The sequence below is a fragment of the Zalophus californianus genome, chromosome 8 (assembly GCF_009762305.2).
Source record: "Zalophus californianus isolate mZalCal1 chromosome 8, mZalCal1.pri.v2, whole genome shotgun sequence".
NCBI classification, from domain to species: Eukaryota; Metazoa; Chordata; class Mammalia; order Carnivora; family Otariidae; genus Zalophus; species Zalophus californianus.
The window spans coordinates 30,514,776-30,538,820 of record NC_045602.1 but is presented as its reverse complement, the minus strand read 5'-3'; the positions used below and the strand labels follow the sequence as shown (position 1 = coordinate 30,538,820).

Below are 24,045 nucleotides of genomic sequence, written 5' to 3'. Positions count from 1 at the left end.
GAGCTCATCTTAGGGATGCCACTGGCTTCATAATTGCAGCTTGATCTTAGCTACAGCCAGTGGTGCTTGGGTTTTGGTAGTTGTGAGTGTAGGTTTGTTTTCTTCTCCCTTTGTGTGTTAAACACTGACTGCCAGGAAATGTCTTTGGCATCATGTCCTGAAAAGTCTTTACAATCAGCAGGGTCAGATAACACTTTTTTTCTTTTCTAAAACCCATGCCTTCAAATTTTATACATGTTCCTTATTCCTTCTAAATAACAAATTGAATATTTTTTTTTCTGTGAAGATAAATCTGGCTTTAAGTAAACTATCTAGTTTTCATTACTTTGTATTCTACCTTTCCAGTTTTGTTTATAGTTGCATTACTAATATACTATGATTTTAAACTTTTTGAACTCTATTATTTTTAATAAAATAGAAATGTCCCAGTTTTCCAGAATTTAGAATTAAAATTCTGACTTTTTTTTATCCTTAAGCTGGCTTTTTTTCATCAAAAATTAAAGTTTAGTTTCCTGGCTCCTTATAGCCAGCCAAGTGTGAGAATGAGCACAAAAAAGGCTACCATATGGAAATAAGAAAGTTGCCAAAGCCTCATAGAAAATACGTTGTGGATTAACAGTGGAAAACAAGCAGATACAGTTCCAGGTCACATGGAGCTTAGAATCAAGCGATGATTCTTAACTTTAGATAGACCTGAGTCCATTATGCCAGTGGTAGTATCCACTGTGGCAGTGCCATTTTAGCTTTTCCCATTTAAAAACCAACCAAACCAATAGTGACAACAAAGGAAACCCCTTTCAGCTCTCTTATCTGTCAGTGCTGTCATCCTATTTGTTACCTTTCATTCCACTGTCAGTTTCTCTGTACAGACCACATTTAGTATCTTTGGTTTTCTACTAGTCTCATTTTCTTCTTTCTCAGTTTCTTTGTTCTTCTTCTCTCTTTTGGGTTACTTGTTTCTCCCTCTAGTCCACTGTTCAGATACTTGTTCGCCAGATTAGATTGTTCTTTTTTTTTTCTTTCCAGCAGTTTCTCTTTGATTTCAATCTTCTCACTCTAGTTGACTCTTTTTATATATAGATTGATGCCTTATAAAATTACATCTCTAGGTAGTGGTGATATTTTTCCACAGTTACAATTCTAATTTCTTGCTAACGTCACCTGGGTGACCTACTATAACTTGAATCTCCCTCAGCCTTTCTAAAATCCTTCTCACAAACCAAGCTGCCTCTCCTCCCCATACCCAGCCCCTAATTTACCCTTTCTGGAAGTCTAGATTCAGCTTTGAGTCAGCGTTTCACTCTCTTGTCTTCACTCTCCAAGCCATGCATCTGGTTTTGTAAACGATTTAATATTTTAAATCCATTTTAATCATTTAATTTTTAATACTGTTGTTAACTTGGTTCAGATCCTCACCACCTCATATCTGGGTGACTGCAGTAGAGGCCTTCTTAATTTTTTACCTCTGGTCTCTCCCTTGGTCAAGGTAGTCTACACAATATTGCCTCTCAAGCTTCTAAAAATAATAATTTGTTCAAGATATGTATTTTTTTCTTTTTGCCTCAAATCTCTTCCGTGATCAGACTATTATATTTCCTACCTGTTAGGGTACTCTTTCTAAACCAGCATAGTTTAAGCTTGCTTGGCACATAAGCCGCGTTTAACTTTTTTTTATCATTGCTGAAAAAGTTGCATCGTTCTGAAATAATCTTCCATGATTTGTATTATCCTTTCAGATTTATATATTCTTTATTCAAATTTAGCTTAAGTCCCATTTTCAACATGAAGAGTTTTTGGTTTTGGTTTTGATTGTTACTTTTTTAGTACTTGCTTTTGTTATTTGACACTTAGGGTGTGCTATCTTTTACTGTTTACTTGCTTTTTATGAATCTGTCCAATTAATTTAACAAATATTTATTGGGCATCTACTATATGCAAGTGACTGTTCTAGGCATTGGGGATATAGCAGTCAATAGCATAGACAGTCTCTGTCCTCTTGGAACTTTAGCAGCTTCCTCTGTACCTTACTATTATTTTTTAAATTCTAACACCTATCATAGTATGTGTTAACATTATGTGTTGATGATATTAAAATTGAGTTCAAATTTGCAAGAAGGAGCCCTTGACTAATAATACAGAAAAAAACGCTGTCTTGCTGCTGTCCAAAAAAACGCTGATAATTATAGAGAAAAGGATAATTATTCTGGAGGGTGAGGATATCATTTGGAAGGTGGCTATTGTCTTGAATTCAATGATAAATTTTAAAAAATCAGCCAAAGCAATACTGCCTTGGCAGATATTAATTCAGGGGTATACCATTAGTTTCCCATGCAAATAAATAGAAATTAAAAACAATACTCATTGGGATCAGGACTTACTCAGTTTTGTTTTCCACATACCATCTTCAGTTCCATATAATCACAGGATGTTAAACTCTTTCCCTGGATAGTTGAGGAAACTGAGACTCAGAGAAGTTAAGTAACTTTAATGAGATCATATCGATTAATGAGAGAACCAGGAGGAGGAATCTCCCAAATCCCACATCAAAGAACATTGGATATTTGTACAATACAGTTCAGTAATTGGTCTGTATAGTTCTGGTCCTGAGTTATCAAGAAAAATTATGTCCCCAGGCTTTTTTTTCAAAATGAAATCAGGAATTTATTATCTTTAAAATTCAGTATACATCAAAGCTTAAATGATTTATCTCAGGTATTTTTTATGTGTGTCTAAGTCTTTCCTATTTTCCCTACTTTGTGTTCTCTTGTTTACTTGTTTGAATAAAAATGGTTACTTTGATATTTTGACCTAATTTTATATATATATATATATAATCAGGAAATGAGTTTTATGATGTTTAAAAATCAGGTAGTTAGTAATAAAAACTTGTTTTAATAAAGCTGGACTTCCCTAGTTAAGGAATCTATATTGATTTTTAAAAAATGTTTTTGTAGGGGTAGCTGGGTGGCTCAGTCAGTTGGTTAAGTGTCTGCCTTTAGCTCAGGTCAGGATCTCAGGGTCCTGAGATCAGCCCCGCATCCAGCTCCCTGCTCAGCGGGGAGTCTGCTTCTCCCCCTGTCCCCCCATCCCAGCGCACAAGGGAGCTCTCTCTCTTTCAAATAAAAAAAAAATCTTTAAAATGTTTTAAAAAATCTTTAAAAAAATCTTTAAAATGTTTTTGTAAGTTTGCTATAATATGAATTAGAGAAGAGATTTAGAGCATGAATCACTGACTAGAAACCACCAATTTTTCTACAAAAAAGAAAGTTTTAATCCTTATTTAGAATTCAGAGTTAAACTTAGACTTTATTTTTAGAAACTATCTAAATTTTACATTTAACAGTGTTAAAGAAAACCAGAGCTGGACAAGTGGTTAAGGTAGTATAAGCAGATTTTAATCAGGGACTATTGCAGTAGGGGGAAAGAGACCTCATTATAAAACTGGGCTCAATTCTGAACACAGCAAGGAAAATTAGGAATTTATAGCCAAGGGGTGAGGGGTTGGGATGTAAATTATGAAGAGGAAACATCACAAGTAAGGGGATTCTGGCTAAAATAACTTGACAGGATTCTTGCTGAAGGGAGGCCAGGGTGACCAAATGTCACCTGGGGGATTGGAGGGGTGAGGAATTTGATCAGGTGTTAAAAGTGATGAGATATTGAAGGTGAGGGATTCTTGCCAAACTGACTTAGTAAGATTGTTGCTAAAATTGGGGGATGTGAAGGTAAACATGGAAGTCTAAAGATCTGGCTTAGTTAAGCAGCCGACTCAGAGGAGCCTGACTAAAGTTAGGTTGAGAAGAGAATCTTTGTCAGAAGAAATATCTTGAAAATAAGAATTGGTGGGAGAGCCTGGGTGGCTCAGTCGTTTAAGCGTCTGCCTTAAGCTCAGGTCATGATCTCAGGGTCTTGGGATTGAATCCTGCATCTGGCCTCTCTGCTTAGTGGGGAGTCTGCTTGTCCCTCTTCCTCTGCCCCCTACCTCCCTTGTGCATGCTCTGTCTCTCTCAAATATATAAAATCTTCAAAGAAAAAAAAAAGAATAGGTGTATATATAAAACATAAGATAGTCAGAAAGATAAAGGGTAGAAAGTACCCCTCCTCTCACCAGTCCTTCTCACAAACCTGTTTAGTGATAAATTGTAACAATTTAGTGTGTATCCCGCCAGAATTTTATGTATATACACACACAAACACACACACTTGGGTTTTTTATTGAACTTGTATTTACCTTGGCAATAATTGTTTATTGCCTCTCTTGTTTAATCTGCTTATCTATTTTAATCTCCATTCTTCTCATCTTCCGTTTTTCCTTTGTAAAATATTTTTTCTGTACGCGTTCTTTATTTGCAAAACTCAAATTGTTTCATTTTTTTCTCTTTTTAAAAAGATTCATATGTGATATTTTGTATACATTAACTATTAGTTTGAACTGTTTGAGAATTTTTTATTTTTTATTTTTTATTTATTTATTTTTTTTAAAGATTTTATTTATTTATTGGACAGAGAGAGACAGCAAGAGCAGGAACACAAGCAGGGGGAGTGGGAGAGGGAGAAGCAGGCTTCCTGCTGAGCAGGGAGCCCGATGTGGGACTCGATCCCAGGACCCTGGGATCATGACCTGAGCCGAAGGCAGACGCTTAACGACTGAGCCACCCAGGCGCCCTGTTTGAGAATTTTTTAAACAGTAATTGTTGGGTATGCATAAACCTAATTTAGCTAAGTTGCCAACTGCGTTTGAGAAGGACTGCCCTTGTCTACATTTACACTAACAGTACGTGATCACATATCATCTAGAATTCTCCTTCTTGCTAGTCTCATAAAGGTATATCTCCTATTTATATAACTTGAATTTTTCCGCTTATCAGTGGGATCAAGAATCTCTTTCTAAGCTTCTTAGACTTTGAGTTTCCTCTTCTCTAAATTGCTTATTCATATCCTTTATGAGAGCATGGAATATCTATTTATTGAGATCATTTTCTATCTATATTTACAAGTAGGATTAGTTTTTCTTCTTTTTCTGTAATTTATTTTTGGTAATTTTTTAGGTTAGTAATACAGTTTTAGCAGGAAACAGGACGATAGTTTTATTTATTAAAGCTAAATAAATATAATACTTGTAAAGTAGGTTAAGGTGAAGTCATTGGGATTTGTATTTATTTTATTATTTATTTATTTATTTATTTTTAAATATTTTATTTATTTGACAGAGAGAGACACAGTGAGAGAGGGAACACAAACAGGGAATGTGAGGGGCTCCATCCCAGGACCCTGGGACCATGACCTGAGCTGAAGGCAGACGCTTAACCGACTGAGCCACCCAGGCACCCCAGTGATCTGTATTTATATTAGGAATATTACCTTATAAAATAACAGGCATTGTTTTATGTAATGGATTTAATTTTACACTTGATCTTAGCCAAAAGGCCGAGAAGCGATTGTAATGGATTTAATTTTATTTTAATTTTATTTTTAAAGATTTTATTCATTTATTTGAGAGAGAGAAAATGAGAGATAGAGAGCACGAGAGGGAAGAGGGTCAGAGGGAGAAGCAGACTCCCTGCTGAGCAGGGAGCCCAATGTGGGACTCGATCCCGGGACTCCAGGATCATGACCTGAGCCGAAGGTAGTCGCCTAACCAACTGAGCCACCCAGGCGCCCTGGATTTAATTTTAAAAAGACATTTTCTGGATCTTACTCTTACAAATTAGTAAAAAGAATATATATATATATACACACACATAGAGATATCTACGTATATATCTATAGGCACACACATACTTGTAGCTACTTTAATTGATTTGAGACATGTTATGGGTTTGTATGTTTGAAAGTCAAGATTGCTAAATATGTTTCTATTCTGGAAGCTCCAGTCCTGTCTTGCCTACTCCCAAGGTAGGGAGTGCCCACCTTAATAGTAAAATCAGCAACATATAAACTTACATTTCAGACTTACCCTCCTTCACTACAAGCTCTTTAAATTTAACCCTCTACCATCTGTGTTTTCTTCAGATCTCTGTTAGTATACATGTTTTAAAGATGATTGGTTTGTACATAGTTACTTTGTCTCTTTGTTTGTGTGACAATGAAATGAGTTAAAACACTTATTCTGAAAAATGTAACATAGGAAGAGCTCAAAAAAAGATAGCTTTCATTAATTTCATGTATTTTCATATATGTATAGTTGTAGTCTCTGCACTTTCGGTAATTATGTAACCAAAACAGATGTCATTTTTGCTTATCTTTCTGTCTCTGCATACAGGAAAGTTCACAAGAGAATTCAGGAAACTGTTCACTTTGGTTATCTCTAGGTAGTGGGATGGGGTAAAGGAATGGATGTTGGTTTTTTCCTTTATTTATATAAAATTTGAATTTTTTTCCATTTTATAGTATTTTTTAATGAGGAAGATTAATTTTTTAAAGCAATCAAAATATAGCTTATTGAACTACTCTCTTAATGAGTATTTGGATGGTTCTGTTACAGGACAACAGTCAGCATATGGCAAAATAGTCAATATTAATATTGTAAAAGAAATATTCATTAAAGCAATGAAAGGTACTCTTTTCTATCTATGAGTGTTTAAAAGTCAATAACAACACCCAATGCTAGGTGAGATTTGTTAAACTTTACTCTCATACATTGTTGGTATTATCAGTTGGTCATTATCTATCAGGAAACAGACTTTGACCTAGTAATTCAGTTTGTTGCAGTCTTTCCCAGAGAAATAATTCCCTTAAAAGTCTATATGCATGAAAGGCACCCTACTGAACAGGAGAAGGTACTTGCAAATGACATACCCAAGAAAAGGTTAGTGTCCAAAATAAAGAACTGATATAATTCAACATTCAAAAGACAAATAATCCAGTTTAAAAAATGGGCAGAAGACATGTATAGACATTTCTCCAAAGAAGATGTACAGGTGGCGAGCAGACACATGAAAAGATGCTCGACATCACTCACTGTCAGGGAAATGTAAATGAAAACCACAATGAGATATCACACCTGTCAGAATGGCTAAAATCAAAAACACAAGAAACAACCAGTGTTGGCAAGGATGTGGAGAAAAAGGAACCCTCTTACATTGTTGGTGGAAATGCAAACTGGTGCAGCCACTGTGGAAAACAGAATGGAGGTTCTCAAAAAGTTAAAAATAGAACTACTCTATGATCCAGTAATCACACTACTAGGTATTTACCCCCCAAAATACAAAAACACTAATTCAAAGTGATACATGCACCCTTATGTTTATTGCAGCATTATTTACTATAGCTAAATTATGGAAGCAACCTAAGTGTGCATCAGTAGATGAATGGATAAAGAAGATGTGGTATATATATATATATACAGTGGAATATTATTCAGCCATAAAAAGAATGAAATCTGCAACAACATAGATGGGTCTAGAGAGTACAGTGCTAAGTCAAATAAGTCAGAGAAAGACAAATACCATATGATTTCACTCATGTGGAATTTAAGAAGCAAAACAAAATGAGCAAAGGAAAAAAAAAAAGACAAACCAAGAAACAGACTCTTAACTATAGAGAACAAACTGATGGTTACCAGAAGGGAGGTGTGTGAAGGTGAGTGAAATAGGTGATGGGGATTAAAGAGTACACTTATTATGATGAGCACTGAGTGATGTATAGAACTGTTGAATCACTATATCATATACCTGAAACTAATATAACACTTTATGTTAACTACACTGGAATTAAAATTAAAAGCTTAAAAAATCTATATGCATGAAGAATATCATTAGCAGTTTATTTTGTAATAATGAAAAATTACAGTCTAAATGCCCAGCTCTAGTGAAATGAGTATCAGGAATGCTTTTTTTTTTTAAATTTTTGTTATGTTAATCACCATACATTACATCATTAGTTTTTGATGTAGTGTTCCATGATTCATTGTTTGTGTATAACACCCAGTGCTCCATGCAGAGCATGCCCTCTTTAATACCCATCACCAGGCTAACCCATCCTCCCACCCCCCTCCCCTCTAGAACCCTCAGTTTGTTTTTCAGAATCCATCGTCTCTCATGGTTCGTCTCCCCCTCCGATTTCCCCCCCTTCATTCTTCCCCTCCTGCTATCTTCTTCTTTTTTTTTAAACATATATTGTATTATTTGTTTCAGAGGTACAGATCTGTGATTCAACAGTCTTGCACAATTCACAGCGCTCACCAAAGCACATACCCTCCCCAATGTCTATCACCCAGCCACCCCATCCCTCCTACCCCCCACCACTCCAGCAACCCTCAGTTTGTTTCCTGAGATTAAGAATTCCTCATATCAGTGAGGTCATATGATACACGTCTTTCTCTGATTGACTTATTTCACTCAGCATAACACCCTCCAGTTCCATCCACGTCGTTGCAAATGGCAAGATCTCATTCTTTTTGATAGCTGCATAATATTCCATTGTGTGTGTGTGTGTGTGTGTGTGTGTGTGTGTGTGTATACACATATATATATACACATATATATACACACACCACATCTTTATCCATTCATCTGTCGATGGATATCTTGGCTTCTTCCACAGTTTGGCTATTGTGGACATTGCTGCTTTAAACATCGGGGTGCACATACCCCTTCGGATCTAACACTGACATAACAAAGGTCATATTTTTCCCACAAGTCTGGTGGTGGGTAGTCTTTTTCTCTGACATAAGCTGGTGTAGTTACTCAGTGATGACATAAAGTAACTAGGCCTTTTCTGTTGTTCTCCTCTGCCATCCTTCACCCCAGTCTGTTGGCTTATTGTCTTCTTTCTCGTTACATTATGATTACGGGACTGCTGTAGTTAGAGATCTCAAGACCAGAGTGAAAAGCAGCAAATAGGTTTGTTTGAATGTTTTTTGGGTGTGTCTCCTTTATCAATGAATGATAAATTTTCTCATAAGTACCTTCTCCCCATCCCCAGCAGATACCCATACATATCTCATTGATTACATAGCCATGTGTGGCCACAACAGAAACTAAGAAAGCGTGAATTTTACTTTCCAGATTCTATAGTGGGAAGTTACAGAGTAGAAAGGGGTTGGGAATGTGTATTTTGAGTAGCCAGTCTGCAAGATCTGCTACAATGGTTAGGTAAGTTATGGTAAATTTGCTTAAATTGATTTTTTACTCAATTATTATTATTATTACTTCTGTAATAAACTCAAAGAAAATGATATAAAAACTGTAATAACAGAAAATTAGATTAGTTTAATACTTAAACTGTGTTTAGCAGAATGCCTTGTACTACAAAGTGCTTATTTTCTTGCCTCCTGAATGAACATTAGTTTAAGTGCCACAAAGTAGTAAAACAGTATTTACACATAGAGGTGTTTTTCTTTAATAGAAAATAATAAGTACTCTTTAGAGTACCTCAGAGAAGGGAGGGATTACTTTAAGCTAAATAGGCTAAGAGTTGGCATTGGTAGAATTTGAAATTGCAAAAGGGCATTTGGGGAAGGTAGTGGGGATGAAGAGAAGAACATAAGCCAAGGCATGGGCCTGGAAGAGTTGAGGCCATATTTGAAGACCAAAAGATGGTCTGCTTTGATTAGAGCACAGGTTGTGTGAGAAGGAAATGTGGAAGACAAAGCTAGACCGGTGAGCTGGGAACAGATTGTAGATAGCCTTAAATTCCATTGGGAAGAATTTGGGCTTTAGTTTCATAACGCCTTACATTTATAGGTTCACAATTCAGACATATTGAATGAATGCTTTAAATATGAAAAGTGTTGCCCCTTGAAGACTGCTTCTTTAGAGATTGTATACCTCTCAAAAGGTGATTTGGTTTAGGACATGTTTAGAACTCCTTTGCAGTTTTCTAACCATAAAGAAAATCATACACTATAGAAAACTTGTCATTTGCAAGGGATACTTTGAGAACTTTGTGCATCCTCAAATTTTAAAATTAAGAGGTCTTTGTGTGGGACCCTTGCTTCCTCTGAATCATGTTTCCTTTGAGATTCATGTTTCATATATATATATTCCTATTAAGTTAATATTCTTCTCAGTGGTTTTTTTTTTAAGATTTATTTATTTAATTGACACACAGAGAGAGAGAGAGAGAGAGAGAGAGACAGCGTGAGAGGGAACACAATCAGGGGGAGCGAGAGAGGGAGAAGCAGGTTTCCCGCGGAGGAGGGAGCCCAATGCAGGGCTCGATCCCACGACCCCGGGATCATGACCCGAGCCGAAGGCAGTCGCCTAACCAACTGAGCCACCCAGGCGCCCCTCTTCTTAGTGTTAATGAAAGTTTTATTTCTTTTGATGAATAGATTTTGCTCAGGTTAGAGCACTTGCTGAGTCAGTAATGTTTTTTTTCTTTTTTTTTTTGTATAGAACATTTGGTGGACTTGTTCACATTCATAGTTACAAGCTGTTACCAAATACCAAATTTGGCATTTCCTTCTTTTCCTAAGAACTCTTACTTTCTTAGTCCTTATATTTTTCTTCACTTCATTTGTGCTAGCCATTTGGTTTTCTTTGGGGTTGGGGTCAGGGGAGACATTTTTTATGAAGAAACTCAGTTTAAAAAAGAAAAATAGAGTTACTGCTTTTGAACTTTGAGATGTGAATGCTTATCTAGGCTCGGCTCACTCATTTACTCTGGATCTGTCCTCTAGCTTCTCATTGTCTTAAGGGAATATCTTCTGAGTGGCTCTCAAACAGTGATAACTGTGAATATTAAATCTGTGAATGTCAAGTTTATTATACTGCACATCCACAGATTCTCCCTTTGATTGATACCTTATTCTCTCACTCCACTCTATGTATGTGTATGAATATATACATATTCTTTTTTTTCCAGCTTTTTTGAGATATATCTGATATAACATTGTGCAAGTTTATAGTACACAATGTTAATCTGATACGCTTGTATATTACATATATGTATATGTATATATTTTTTTGTAACTGAATTTTCCACTTCTTTGTGCAAACATTAGAAACATTTGTAAAGATTAGAGAGATAGGAGGACATGCTGTGGGAATTGATTGGTTGGGGGCAAGAGGGAACCTTTGTGCGGACTCAAGAAACTTGATGTACAGTTATTTATATCTTGCCATCAGTTGATAATATGCATGTAATTAATGTTTTAAGTGTGAATTTGGGCAGTGGAGAGTTTGTTGTGTAGGACAGTCTATATTTTTAATCATACATGTAGGGATGTAGGGATTGATGTGATCGAATATACCACTATCTCGTATGGCATTTCAGACATAATGTGTCATCTAAAAAAAAATTACTCATCTTCTTTGGAAAAGAATGCTAGATAAATAAATAAAAATAATGGTACAGAATTTTTGAGGAAAATTTCAGGAAGCTCATTCATTTATTGAAAGATAAAGCTAGTTGTAAAGTTAATACTGGATTAAAATACAGGTTCTGAGATGAACATCAGTTTTGTACTTGACCCCAGAGTTGACTAGGCATCTCACTGTAGTTTGTGTTTATTTATTTATTTATTTTTAAAGATTTTTTTTATTTTTTAGAGCAAAAAGGGGGGGGCAGAGGGAGAGAGAGAGAGAATCTCAGACTCCCCACTGAGCGCTCAGTCTCACCACCCTGAGATCATGACTTGAGCCAGAATCAAGAGTCGGACACTTAACCAACTGAGCCACCCAGATGCACCTATTTTGTGTTTATTTTTATAGTCACTGCTTTTGCCTATAACTGTTTCTGGTTCTAGTTGCATACAACATCATATGTTTTGTTCAGCATACATGTTTCATCCACTGGGCAGTGAGCTCTGTTTTATTTTGTCACTACCCTAGCCCTAGTGTCAATGACTGCCTGGTGCAAGGCAGGTGCTCAGTTAATACTGTTAAATGAATAAATGTGAACATTCAATAAATTTATGACTCAAATCCTCATTTATTAGGAGACCCCATTGTCTGGTCTTAGCTCTTTTCTATACCTACATGTCCTGATCTTGTACCCTCATTAGATTGGAAGTGCACTGTGAGTAGGAACTTGGTTTTGTCTTTCCTATATTCTTTACAGTAATATGGACTGTGGTGGGTAGTAGGTATTCCCTAAAGATGTGATTAAACTGAATTATAAATGGTCAATTTTATGTTTTTATCTTGAGACTGCTAAAAATATAGTCATAAACAAGAAATTTGGAAGAGAATCAAAAAAACTAATGTGTCCTTGTCTGTCAGCTTGAGGGCCTATATAAGACTTTGTACTTCTGTGGAGGAGAGAGCTAGGGTTCTGGGACAGCTCAATCCCTCATTCTTTAACGGCCTATTTGCTTTATTTTTGGCCTTCTAACTATGTCACAAATGGTGTAGGTCAGTGGTTCTCCAAGTGTTGTCCCAGAATAGCAGCATTAGCATCACCTGGGTACTTGCTAGAAATGCAGATTCTCAGGCCCCACTCTAGACTGAGGGTAGAGCGTGGCTCAAGTAGTCTGTGTTTTTTAGTAAGTCCTCTAGGTGATTCCCATGGTAAAGTTTAATGTCACACTGTCTTCAGGAGAGAGGCCTTTCTAGAGGCAACAGTTGTATGCCAGAGAAAACCAACTGGCAGCCCGAATTTAAGAGAATAATGTAATCCAAGGCTTTTCAGAGGGAACAGGTATGATTTATAAAGGTGTTTAGATATAAAGCAAATTATTGAAACTTCATCGTATGCTATTTCTTAGCTTAAGTAAACTATATTACTCACTTTTACTTTTCAAATATTTCTCTATTTGTGAGTTTGTGCTCAAATTCAAAGTGAGAAGCTTAAATCGGTCAAATTTTCTTGTACTTTACATTTTTGTAAAAGTGAGTGCTTTTTCCCTCCCAAAGCGGATGACCAAGAAACAACTGAAAAGTGTCCAACCCAAACTAATATGTTGTGTATTTTTCTTTTTGTGAATATGTTTTCTAGTGATTTCAGTTTTGAATTTGAGCCCTTTTTAATTTTAGAGTACAAGATAGTTTAAATGGTTTCAATAAATTAAATGGTACATTTAAAATAATTTCTTTATTAGATATTCCTGAATATACAGATAAACCTGCCTAGCTAAAACAGATTTATACTCCTTATCTATATCCTTTTGACAAATTGGAATTGAAAAATAATACAAAAATTAATTTTTGTTTACCATGTAGACTCAAATTGTAAAATATCCAGTTATTGTTGTTTTTATCTTTTTTATTTCTCATGGTTAGGAAATGAAGGCCTAATTTTAGGTATATAATGTAAAAATTTTATAAAGCATCGTGAAAGTTCTAACATTCATTTTCCTTGAAGATAATTCCGAAGTTTTCTTTTCAAATATATGTGCCATTACCATTAGGTTTCCTTGTACAGATAAGTGGATGTATGATGACTTACAATTTTAAAAAATATATTATTTTATTTGTAACACTTGAAAGCTATTTTCATACCTTACCTACTTGATCAAATTGAATTTACTTCATTTTTCTAATTTTTTTCTTAAGATTTCAATTGCATGTCTTAATCTTTTGTTCCCGGAACTCTGGAAAGTTTAGAAGAATTCACTCTGTGAGAATGTTGAGGTGACATTAGTGCAGGCAGAAGCAAGAGTTTTTAAAAAGTAGGCAAATTGTAGCTTAATAGTTCATAAGGTATAGCTATAAAAAAATTAGATAACTGAATTCATCACTGTTCCATATTACTGGACAGTATTGGAGGCTAGGAATATATTTGCTCTCTAGAGAACTGTCTCTTTTTATTTCAGAAGGAATTCTGTTGTAGTGATGTGCAGGGAGAACCTTTAAGGGGCCCTTTGCACCATGCGTTTTTCTATCATATCCTTGTTGCTGATACTCCCACTACATTGCGTGTGAGTTTTCCAAGTGGTGATTCATTCATGGTCTTGGACTGTCATCTTAGTTCATTTGTGAGAATGCTGTGCTCTTTAGGGATATAAACTACTCAATCTCTTGGTGCTTTTTTCTCCTTTGTAAAAATAACGTAGTTGGATTAAAACATCCAAGACAAAGTCTACAAACTGGTGGCTTGTGGAGCCAGATCTGGTGAATGAATTTGTTTGGCTGTAATTGTCATTACATTTTTCAATTAAGAGACTTTTACGCATAGTAACATGCCTGTGGTACGGCATTCAGAAGGTATAAGGACGGACATGGATATTTTAAAAGTAGTTTTAACTCCCGTTCCTCTTTCTCCCAGCCACCTAGTTACTTTCTCAGGAGACATTCAGAACGACTACATGTTTGTGAATCATTCCAGAGTTATTACTTATACATAGAAGCATAATAGTATATTTACCTTTTTTTTTTTTAAACCAAATGGTTGCGAACTATATACATTGTTCTGTGTCTTGCTTTTTTTTTTTTTATTTAATCTATCTTGGGAATCATTCTAAATCAATATATCTAGAGCTGTCTGTAACAAACACGTAGCAATCCTTTGTATAGATGTATCCCACTTTCTTTTTATTTTTTCTTTCTTTCCTTCCTTCCTCCCTCCCTCCCTTTCTTCCTTCCCCACCCCTTCTCCCCCCTCCTCCCTCCCCCCTTCCCCCTCCCACCTTACCCTTCCTTTCTTTCAGTCTTTTTTTTCCCTTATGTCTGTCCTCCCCTTCCTGTCTTTTCAGTTAAATAATCCAATTCAAACAACAGTATCCTGCCATATTAGAAAAATCTTTATCTGGGATTTACTTTTTATTTTGAAAGGGTAAAGAGATTTATACCAGTTATTATGTTTTAGACTCAGGTGGTTTTTACAGAAGAAATTAGTCTGTAAGAACATATGTTTTAAGATCTTTTTTTCTAATTTTCTGAGTAGAGTTTTCCAGAGGGAAAATATCTAAGAGATTGACTCTTTCTTCCTTTTTTTTTATAGATATCAGTTGAGGACCTGATTTTCCACTAGTGGTATTTATAATTTATTTAACCTGTCCCCTGTGGAGGGACATTAGAATTATACATACATTTTTGTGTGTATTCTTTCAGTGTATCATTTCACACGTGTGCAAATATATTTGAAGGATAACAATCTAGAATTAGAATTGCTGAGTAAAGAGTATGAGCATTTACAGAGTCAGTGGATGTTGCCAAATTGTCCCCTGTAGTGAAATTGATTTATATCATCACAGCCAACATGCAAATGCCTTTTCCCCCCAACATAATTGTTTTATTACATTATTGAACTTAGTCTGATGGAAAAGAGGAAATCTGATTATAGTTTTAATTGGTATTTCTCTTTCATGTGACATTAAACATCTTTTTAATATGTTTGAGGTTTTGTATTTCCTTTCTATGAGCATGTCCTTTGTATGTTTTTCTGTTGAGTCCTTATCTTACTGATTTGTAAGTGCTCTTAATATAGTAAGAAAAGCAAACTCTTGTGATTTGTGTTGACTGTATTTCCTATTTCATTTTGACATTTGTCAAAAAAGAATTGTCTTATTTCTCATAACAGGTTTTCAGCAACTTTTTAATTGCCATATACATGCAAATATTTTTTTGAGATAAAATGTATTCGTCTTTTATGGCTTTGGATTTTATCTTATTCTCAGAAAGGCTTTCCTAACTTTGAGATTATTAGAACAAAAACAAACCCTACCTTTTCTTCAAATGCTTTGGGGTTCTTTGAACATTTTTTTTTAAAGATTTTATTTATTTATTTGACAGAGAGAGAGAGAGAGCACAAGCAGGGGGAGCGGCAGTCAGAGAGAGAGGGAGAAGCAGGCTCCCCACTGAGCAAGGAGCCCAATGTGGGGCTCAATCCCAGAACCCTGGAATCATGACCTGAGCTGAAGGCAGACGCTTAACCGACTGAGCCACCCAGGCACCCCTGAACATTTTTTATTGTTTTGATGTGAGAAATATTTTCCAGGTGGCTGCCCATCAACATTTATTGAATAATCCACATTCCCCCCAGTGATCTGCAGCGTCCCCTTTAGCATATACTAAATTCCTGTATATATTTGGGTTTGTGTTTGGACTGTCCATACCATAGCTCTGTTCATGAATCAGTACCACCATTTAAGTGATTGTAGAATCATAATATCTTTTAAAATATCTCAGGGATTTTAAATAATTTGTTTATTTTGCTTTTTTTCCCATGTGTATTTTAGAATTCTCATGTGCTGTATTCTTTGCTTAGCTTTTATTTTTTTTCTTGGAAGTTTTATTCTCATCAGCTTATTTTTGTTATTAGAAATGGGATTGTTTTCTATCATTATAGAACTGTTTTCATAGCTCATGGGTTTTAATTTATTATTTTTACATGTAGCTACTTCATTAAAATTCCTCTATTTTTTGTAAGACTTTATAGTCAGTTTCTTTGGATTTTCCTGGTATCCAGTCATATCATTTGCAAGTGATAACAATTTTGTTTTCTTTTTTCTGTTTTTAAACTTCTTTCTTTCTTGACTGATGACATTGGCCACTACCTCCAGAACATGGTTAAATATTTGTGGTAAAAAATGGACATCCTTTTTTGTTCCTGATTGTCAGTACTTCTTGGGTTTTTCCATTATACATAATGCTGACTTTGAATTGAATTATTTGTATCTTATATTAGGGGGAGTTGGCATAGTGTTTGTTTCAAAACTAAAAAGAAATAAATCTTACATTGACAGAACAGTTGCAAGGGCAATACACAGAATGTTTTTCTTCCTGAACCATTTGAGGGCAAGTTGCCAGCCAACCTGATAGGCTGTTGCCTCCCTCCAAATACTTTAGTGTTTATTTCCTATAAACAAGTACTATCTTATGTAACCACATATAACCATCAAAATCAGGAAATTAACACTGATACATTACTACCATCTAATCCTCAGACCCCATTCATGTTTAATCACTTGTCCTAATTAGGTCCTTTTATAGCCAAATTCAGTTCAAAATCATGTATTACATTTGGTTTTCATGTCTTTTTAGGCTCCTTCAATCTAAAACAGTCTTTCCTTGACTTTTATGAGCTGACACTTTTGAACATCACAAGAAAGTTAATGTGAAATGTCCCTTGACTTGAATTTGCCTGATATTTCCTTATGATTGATTTTAGGTTATGCATCTTTGGCAGAAATATCACAGAGCTATTCTGTGATCACCAAGAAATATCACCAATACTATTATTCTTTTTTGTTTGTCTTTCTAGGCAACTCCATCTTCTCTGTAACCTTTGTCTTAAACAGTTCTAGGTCTTTTATTTTTATTAAATATTTAACTAATCCAGTATGTGAATTGGTAGAAGGATGGGGAAGCAAGTGTACTGGAAACACAAGGAGTTTTTAATCACAGTAAAGACTTTCCAGTATTATGGGCTGAAGTTTCAGAATCATCCAGAAACCATGATGGTGGCAGAAATACAAAACTAGCCAAATGATATAGAGAGGAAGAAATTGGTCATTGATTTTATTATTACTCTGATTTTATAATTATGCAGATTAGATTATTATTTTTATTAAAGTCGTTTTGAAGAATGTATAGAATTCTATGCCAAAGCATTGTTTGGTCAAACAAGTTGGACTGTCATATCCTTTTGACAAGGCTTTCATTTTTTTCAGCTTTCATTATTCCTTTTTTTTAGCGGGTGAGTGTGGGGGGCAGATGTGGATGAGGGATAGAGGGAGAGAGAGAGAGAATCTTTTTTTTTTTTAAAGATTTTATTTATTTGAGAGAGAGAGAGCGAGAGAGAACATGAACAGGGAGGAGAGGGAGAAGCAGGCTCCCCATGAGCAGGGAGCCTGATGCAGGGCTCGATTCCAGGACCCTGGGATCATGACCTGAGCCGAAGGCAGATGTTTAACTGACTGAGCCACCCAGGTGCCCCAGGAAGGGAGAATCTTAAGCAGGCTCCATGCTCAGCACAGAGCCTGACCTGGGGTGCTCAATCTCACAATCGCAAGATCATGACCCGAGCTGAAATCAGGAGTTGGAAGCTTAACTGACTGAGCCACCCAGGCGCCCCTCATTTTTGTCAGCTTTAAATACATTGTGTTATTATTATGCTTACATAAAATAATGATCTCCTTGCAGAATACATAATTTTGAAAGGTTTTATGATCATTAAGTTTGGGTAGTATAGATATTCTTTTTCTCTGTCTATGGTTGTCTTTGGACTATTTTTAATTCAGTAAGAAAAAAATAATCCTTCTTTAATTGCAATTTCAAGAGCTTATTGAAATAAAAACAAAAACAGCACTACTTACATCTTGAAAATTATAAGATCCTTGGTAAATTGGATTTTGTATTCAGTATGGTACTGAAAACATAGAAAGGAGTGTTAATTCAAACAGTAGTTAGTGGTTCACTCACTAAACTTTAGTTGGACAATTCACAATTTCTTAAGGATGTGGTATGGTCATCATTAAATATAAGTTCCTGCTTACTTAAATGGAAAGCACTGTGGAAATATAAGTAACATTGTTATCTGCACTAATGTAATAGAAACGGAAGGGGAAAGCATATGAGAATAGTGAAATCGATGGCTATTCTTAAGGATCCTTAAATCTCTTCTGCCCTATTCTTAGTGGTGTTACGAGTTACTTTAACAAGTTAGTGTTTGCAACTAGTTTCAGTTCCTTAAGTGGAAGATACTATTTCAATTCTGAATGTCTTTTTAGATATTCTGGAGAGCCACTCTTACCTAGCTGTTTTTCTGAAGACAAAAGTTTTACAGTTTGTTTACATGTTAAAATGTAGGGTTTTTTTTTGTTTTGTTTTTGTTTTTTTCTTTAATTATTCCTTGAAGGGGCCAGGAACCTATGGAGGGCTGTGGTTTCTGATTTTCCTTTTTTGAACTTTCACTTTTTTTCTGCACATTAAATCTTCTAAAAGAGGCTGGGGTGAAAGTGGGGATTGAGAAAAGGCAGCTCTTTATTGTTTGCAGGGGAGGTCCAGAATAAAGTCTTTCAAGACAATCTTAAGTCCATCATAAGATTTATATATGTGGTGAAGCTCTGAGAACTGTTACTTCGCAGTGGTATTACAAGAACTCAGGATTTTACTATCCCCTTTCCCCATCTTCACTCTTTATAAAAGAGAAGCCCCCTCAATGCCATAAACACTTGAGTAAACTATACTGTACACTTTGCATATGTCTGCATTTATATTGGTTGTTTTAGATTATAGACTCTTAGAGGACACAGTCTACCTGTTGTAACATCCCTGATCTGAAGTAAAATGCATATTTAAAAAAAACGTTTTTTTCCCCTTGCAATCAGTGCCTTTCTATATACTTACGCACTTGTGACACATATGTAGAAGGAAACGTATTTGTATCTAAGTGTCCTATCTCCCAAAGTTTCTTTCTTCAACTGGGTTAAAAAGTTTTTTTATTTGGTCTAATTTTAGTTTTGTCTTTCTTTTCCCTACTCAGGCCCAGATTGCTTTCCTTCAGGGGGAAAGAAAGGGTCAAGAAATTTTGAAGAAGGATCTTGTGAGGAGGATCAAAATGCTGGAGTACGCTCTTAAACAGGAAAGGTAATTCAATAAAATGGAAGATGATGTTCTCTTTAAAGATTGGAGTAATTTTTGTCATTCCTAAAACAAATCCAAATTTTAATACTTAATACTTTTGAATTCAGGAAATAGTATATGTAATACACATTTAAAAATGGTTGTAATATGTTAATGTTCTTGTGAATGTTTAATAATCATGACCAATAAACTGATTTACATCATTTAAAAAAAAATTTAGCAACATTTTTCCTCTTCCCTGTCCTTTCTTAAGAAACTTACGTGTTTCCGAGCTGTCATTATCCATTTCTTTATGGAATTGAAATCGTTTTTGAGTTGTAAAGGAAATTTCTGTGATGCTTACTCCCTCATCAACTAGTATTATTCACTTTGATGTGTTTTCTTTGGGAAAAAATGCAGACTGTATTGAGAATCTTTTTTATCTTTTTCTAGACTTTTTTTTTTTGGTATTTTGTTCCTTTGCTATCAGCACTATTCATCTCTCTCCAGAAGTGAATCCTAACTTTCTATGTTGCTAGGTCTAAGATACTCAAGCAATTAAGCTCGGGTCACAGGTAAAGGACAACGGGTCATAGATGAGAATTTTGGAAGTTTTCATATGAATTATAAGTTTATTTGTTTTAACAGGTGGTCTTTGGATTTTTTGTTTTTAGATAATTTTTTGTTTTTGTTTCTGATAATTGAGTACTTGATAGGCGGTATTGAAATTCTCTATTTTGCTTGTTTTGACCACATACTTTTCTCATTTCTTTGAAGTTGATGAATGGGCTGTTTGCAAAACTGCCATAAAATAGCATTTAACAGATGATATTTGTGAATATTAAGAAGCAGATTAAACTTTAATAGGACTTGTTTTCACCTTTACACAGGATCTTTGAATGGCACAAGAAATTGAAAACAGGCTGACCTCTTGGTTAAAAAATAGATGATTCTTTTTATTCCTTGAGAGGTTGTTTAAAAGCTGTATTGGAGAGATGGGTGGGGGGAGGGAAACTACTTTTAAAAGCATGCGGTTTGGGAATATTTGAGATTTTAAGCAATCTAATTATAGGCATCATGGAAGAGAAAGAATAATAACATTAATAATGGCAGCTATTTATTAACTACTGTGTACCAGGCCCTGAAGCTTAAAAACAAAGTAACTTGAGTAGAGTTGCAAAGCTGTAGGAGAGCTGTGGTTCAGATCCCTCAGGTCTGTCTGATTCTGAAGCCTATACTCTTTACCAATACATGATTCTATCTTGTAATACAGAAGAGTTAAAATATACATATACTAAAGTAACCAGGGATGTTTTGTGTGTATGTGCGTGTATGAGTGTGTCCCTTCTCGTTAAACATATTCATTAATATATCCATCCAACTTAAGCACTGTGCTGGAGCTGAGTATAAACGTAGGTCACTGTCCCTGTCCTTAAGGGCTCAGAGTAGCAGGAAACACACTTGTAAACCACAAAAGTGCAGTGCAGTACGATAAGTGCTATTGGAGATGTCTGTACAGGGTACATTCGGGTCACAAAGAAGGGAGTGGTTATTTGGATCTGGAAGGTGGAAGTAGAAGGAAGGATGTAATTGGAGAGGAGGTGAGACTTCAACAGTATCATAAAAAATAAGATGTTCGCCAGATAGGCAAGGTTCAAGAAGTAGAGAGGATATGTTTGACAGGGAACAAAGTAGTTTGGTGTGTTACAGAAATATGCAGTCACTGTGTGTCGACGGTAGGATGTTAGTTGTGATTTAATAAATGATAATGGTAGATGTGAGCAAGAGCCAGATGATGGAGAACTTAACTAAGGAGTTCAGACTTTTATCTTCCATATAATAGGGAACATTGAAAGTTTTTCAAAACCTTTTATTCTGAAATTTCTCAAGCTAATAGTAGTTGCAAGAACTACATGCCTTTTACCCGGATTCACCCAGTTGACAACATTTTGCTATATTTACTGGTATGTTCACTCTGTAGGCATATTGCTTTTTTTCTGAATCTTTTGCTACTTAGATGCAGATGTTATACCCCTTTGCCCCTGAATACCTCAGTATATATCTTCTAAGAGCAAGGAGATTCCCTTATATAATTAACAACTCTTTATCAAATTAAGGAAATTTAATGTTGATATAGCACTGTTATCTAATATAGCCCATATTCATATGTTCCGGTGATCTTTTTTTTTTTTTAAGATTTTATTTATTTGACAGACAGCGAGAGAGAGAACACAAGCAGGGGGAGTGGGAGAGGGAGAAGCAGGCTTCCCACTGAGCAGGGAGCCCGATGTGGGGCTCGATCCCAGGACCCTGGGATCATGACCTGAGCTGAAGGCAGATGCTTAATGACTGAGCCACCCAGGTGCCCCTCCAGTGATGATCTTAATAGCATTTTCCCCATCAAATGTCCCAGTAATGATTTTTATAGTACTTTTTTTTCCTGCTCTAGGATCCAGTCTAGGAATACGTATTGTATTTAGTTGTCATGCAGTTGAAAGGAGCATGGAATAGTGTGAAATAGATTTTAGAAAGATCACCCTGACTTCGTTATGGGGGATGGACTGGAAAGATCTATGAATAGAAGCAGGAAGAGTCTAATAGTCTAGGATGAGAAATTATAACATGGTAGCTGCTGGAATAGAGGAGGCATCAGCTATGAAACATTTTAAATAGAATCCATAAAAATTATAATTCAAGAATGGTTCCCAGGTTCCTGGCTTGAGTGAAAGTTTTATAAGTTATCAAATGAATTAAAGATTAAGAAGTAAGTATTGAAAAGCAGATATGGGAGTGGGACTCAGGACTAGAGATGTATACTTGGGTACCATAAGTATTGTGGATAAAGTTATAGGAGTAGTTGAAACAAGCAGAACAAGTATTATGGGAGAAGAAGACAGAATCAGCTGGAGCCACAGGAAATGGAAGTGTTTGAGGAAAAGGCAGATGGAGGAAGGGCCAGCAAAGGAAGGGTTGGAGAAGGAAGGAGAGAGCAGTATGTTGGACGCAAGCTAAAGAAGGTGGGAGTTTGACAATTGCAGATGCCCAGCAGACTCCAGGTAAGTTGTAAGCTGAAAGTAGTTATCTAGATGTGCCAGGTAGGAGCTTGCTGGTCTCCTTGCCAGGATAGTTTCAGTGAGGTAGCAGGAACATAAACCAGATCACAGGGGATTGAGGGCTGAGAAGGACAGATGAAGTGGAGACAGATACAGTCGCTTATTTTTTCAAGTAGTTTGACTTTGAAAAACAGGAGAGATAATTGGCTGGGTCTAAGGAAGATTTTTTTTTTTTTTAAACTAATGGAATTCTGATTCCAGAGTCACTGATTTTGTATCTTTTGAAATTTATGGAATGATTTGAGATTATTCCTGATGTTATGGCACTACTTAAGTGTAATAAGGAATAAATAAAGCATTTCTTTCTGGATTAGAGCTCTTAAACATTTCAGTTCTTTAACTCTGAAATTATTTTTCGAATTCTTTAATGCCAGGAATTTTTAAAATTTTGGAGTTCTAGAACATTTCAGTTCTTCTGATTCTGAAATTATTTTTCTAATACTTTAAGCCAAGAATTTTTAAGGAGTTTTATTGAGCATAATTTGAAACATAAATGTAGAGAGACTAATATCTTTTATATACACCTCCAAGCCTCAACAGTTAATGTTCCTGTCATTCTTACTTCATCTTTATCTATTTTAGGACAGCAAATTCTAGACATCTTGTCATTTACCCTGACATACCTAAGGGTAAGGATCATGATTTAGAATTGCTGTGTTACAGATTTTCTAAGTAGTCCCACTTAAAAAGATCCAAAATTAAGTGAAACTGAATCTTTAACATTATAGGAAGATTACTCGCCTAGCCAGGAATTTATCAAGGCATTCCTTAACGTGTGATAGAATATGTAAAATGAGGAAATTTACATCTAATTTTTCAAGAACACATAGTGTTTAAGATTTACTCAGGAACTTCTATACTGAAGAACCTTAAATACTACATAAAATACAATTCTGAAACATTCCATTTTTCCGCATTTCTCTCTTTCACCTGCACTATAAAAACCCACATGTCCTCCTTGCCTCTGATATTTCCATATTCTAATTCATCTTCCACATTCATAGGATTCATTTTTTGAAATACATATGTTATATCCCTGCTTAAAAATATGTAGCTAATTTCAAAGATCTTAGTAAGACTTCTTACAGCCAGGCCTCTTTCTAGTCCTGTGTGTACACACACACACACACACACACACACACACACACGGCTTTTTTTTGACCCATGATGTATTTTTTTCCCCACTTTTTCTTCTGACAGAAATACTTTTCATCAATCTATTCGTCTGTTTGGAAAACCACTGGTTTTTTGAGGTTTAGCTAAAATCTCATATGTTACCTTTTTTTTTGGTAGTTCTCCTTGACACCACCTTTGACAGAATTAGATAATCTCTTATGTGAATTCCTATAACATTTGATATATCTCATAACTCTTATCACAGGGTGCTGTTGTTATTTATTTTAATTTCTATCTCTTAGGCATCTCCTTGCTTCTACCCTTAATTGACTACAAACTGCCGGTTATTCCCAGCAGCCAGTACAGTGCCTGACATGTCATAAGAATTCAGAAACAGTTCATTGATTTAATCAGATTATTTTTAG

At 35.4% G+C, this 24,045-nt stretch overlaps 1 protein-coding gene across 2 annotated transcripts in view; it reads left to right on the top strand.

Moving 5' to 3' along the window:
• The window catches only part of STRN (striatin), a 99,070-nt gene that overhangs the window by 12,321 nt on the left and 62,704 nt on the right, over nt 1-24,045 (top strand). For both annotated transcript variants that reach the window (XM_027624105.2, XM_027624106.2), the window contains exon 2: nt 19,312-19,415. In XM_027624105.2, the coding sequence (XP_027479906.2) occupies nt 19,312-19,415 (104 nt within the window). The remainder of the gene's footprint in view (nt 1-19,311; nt 19,416-24,045) is intronic.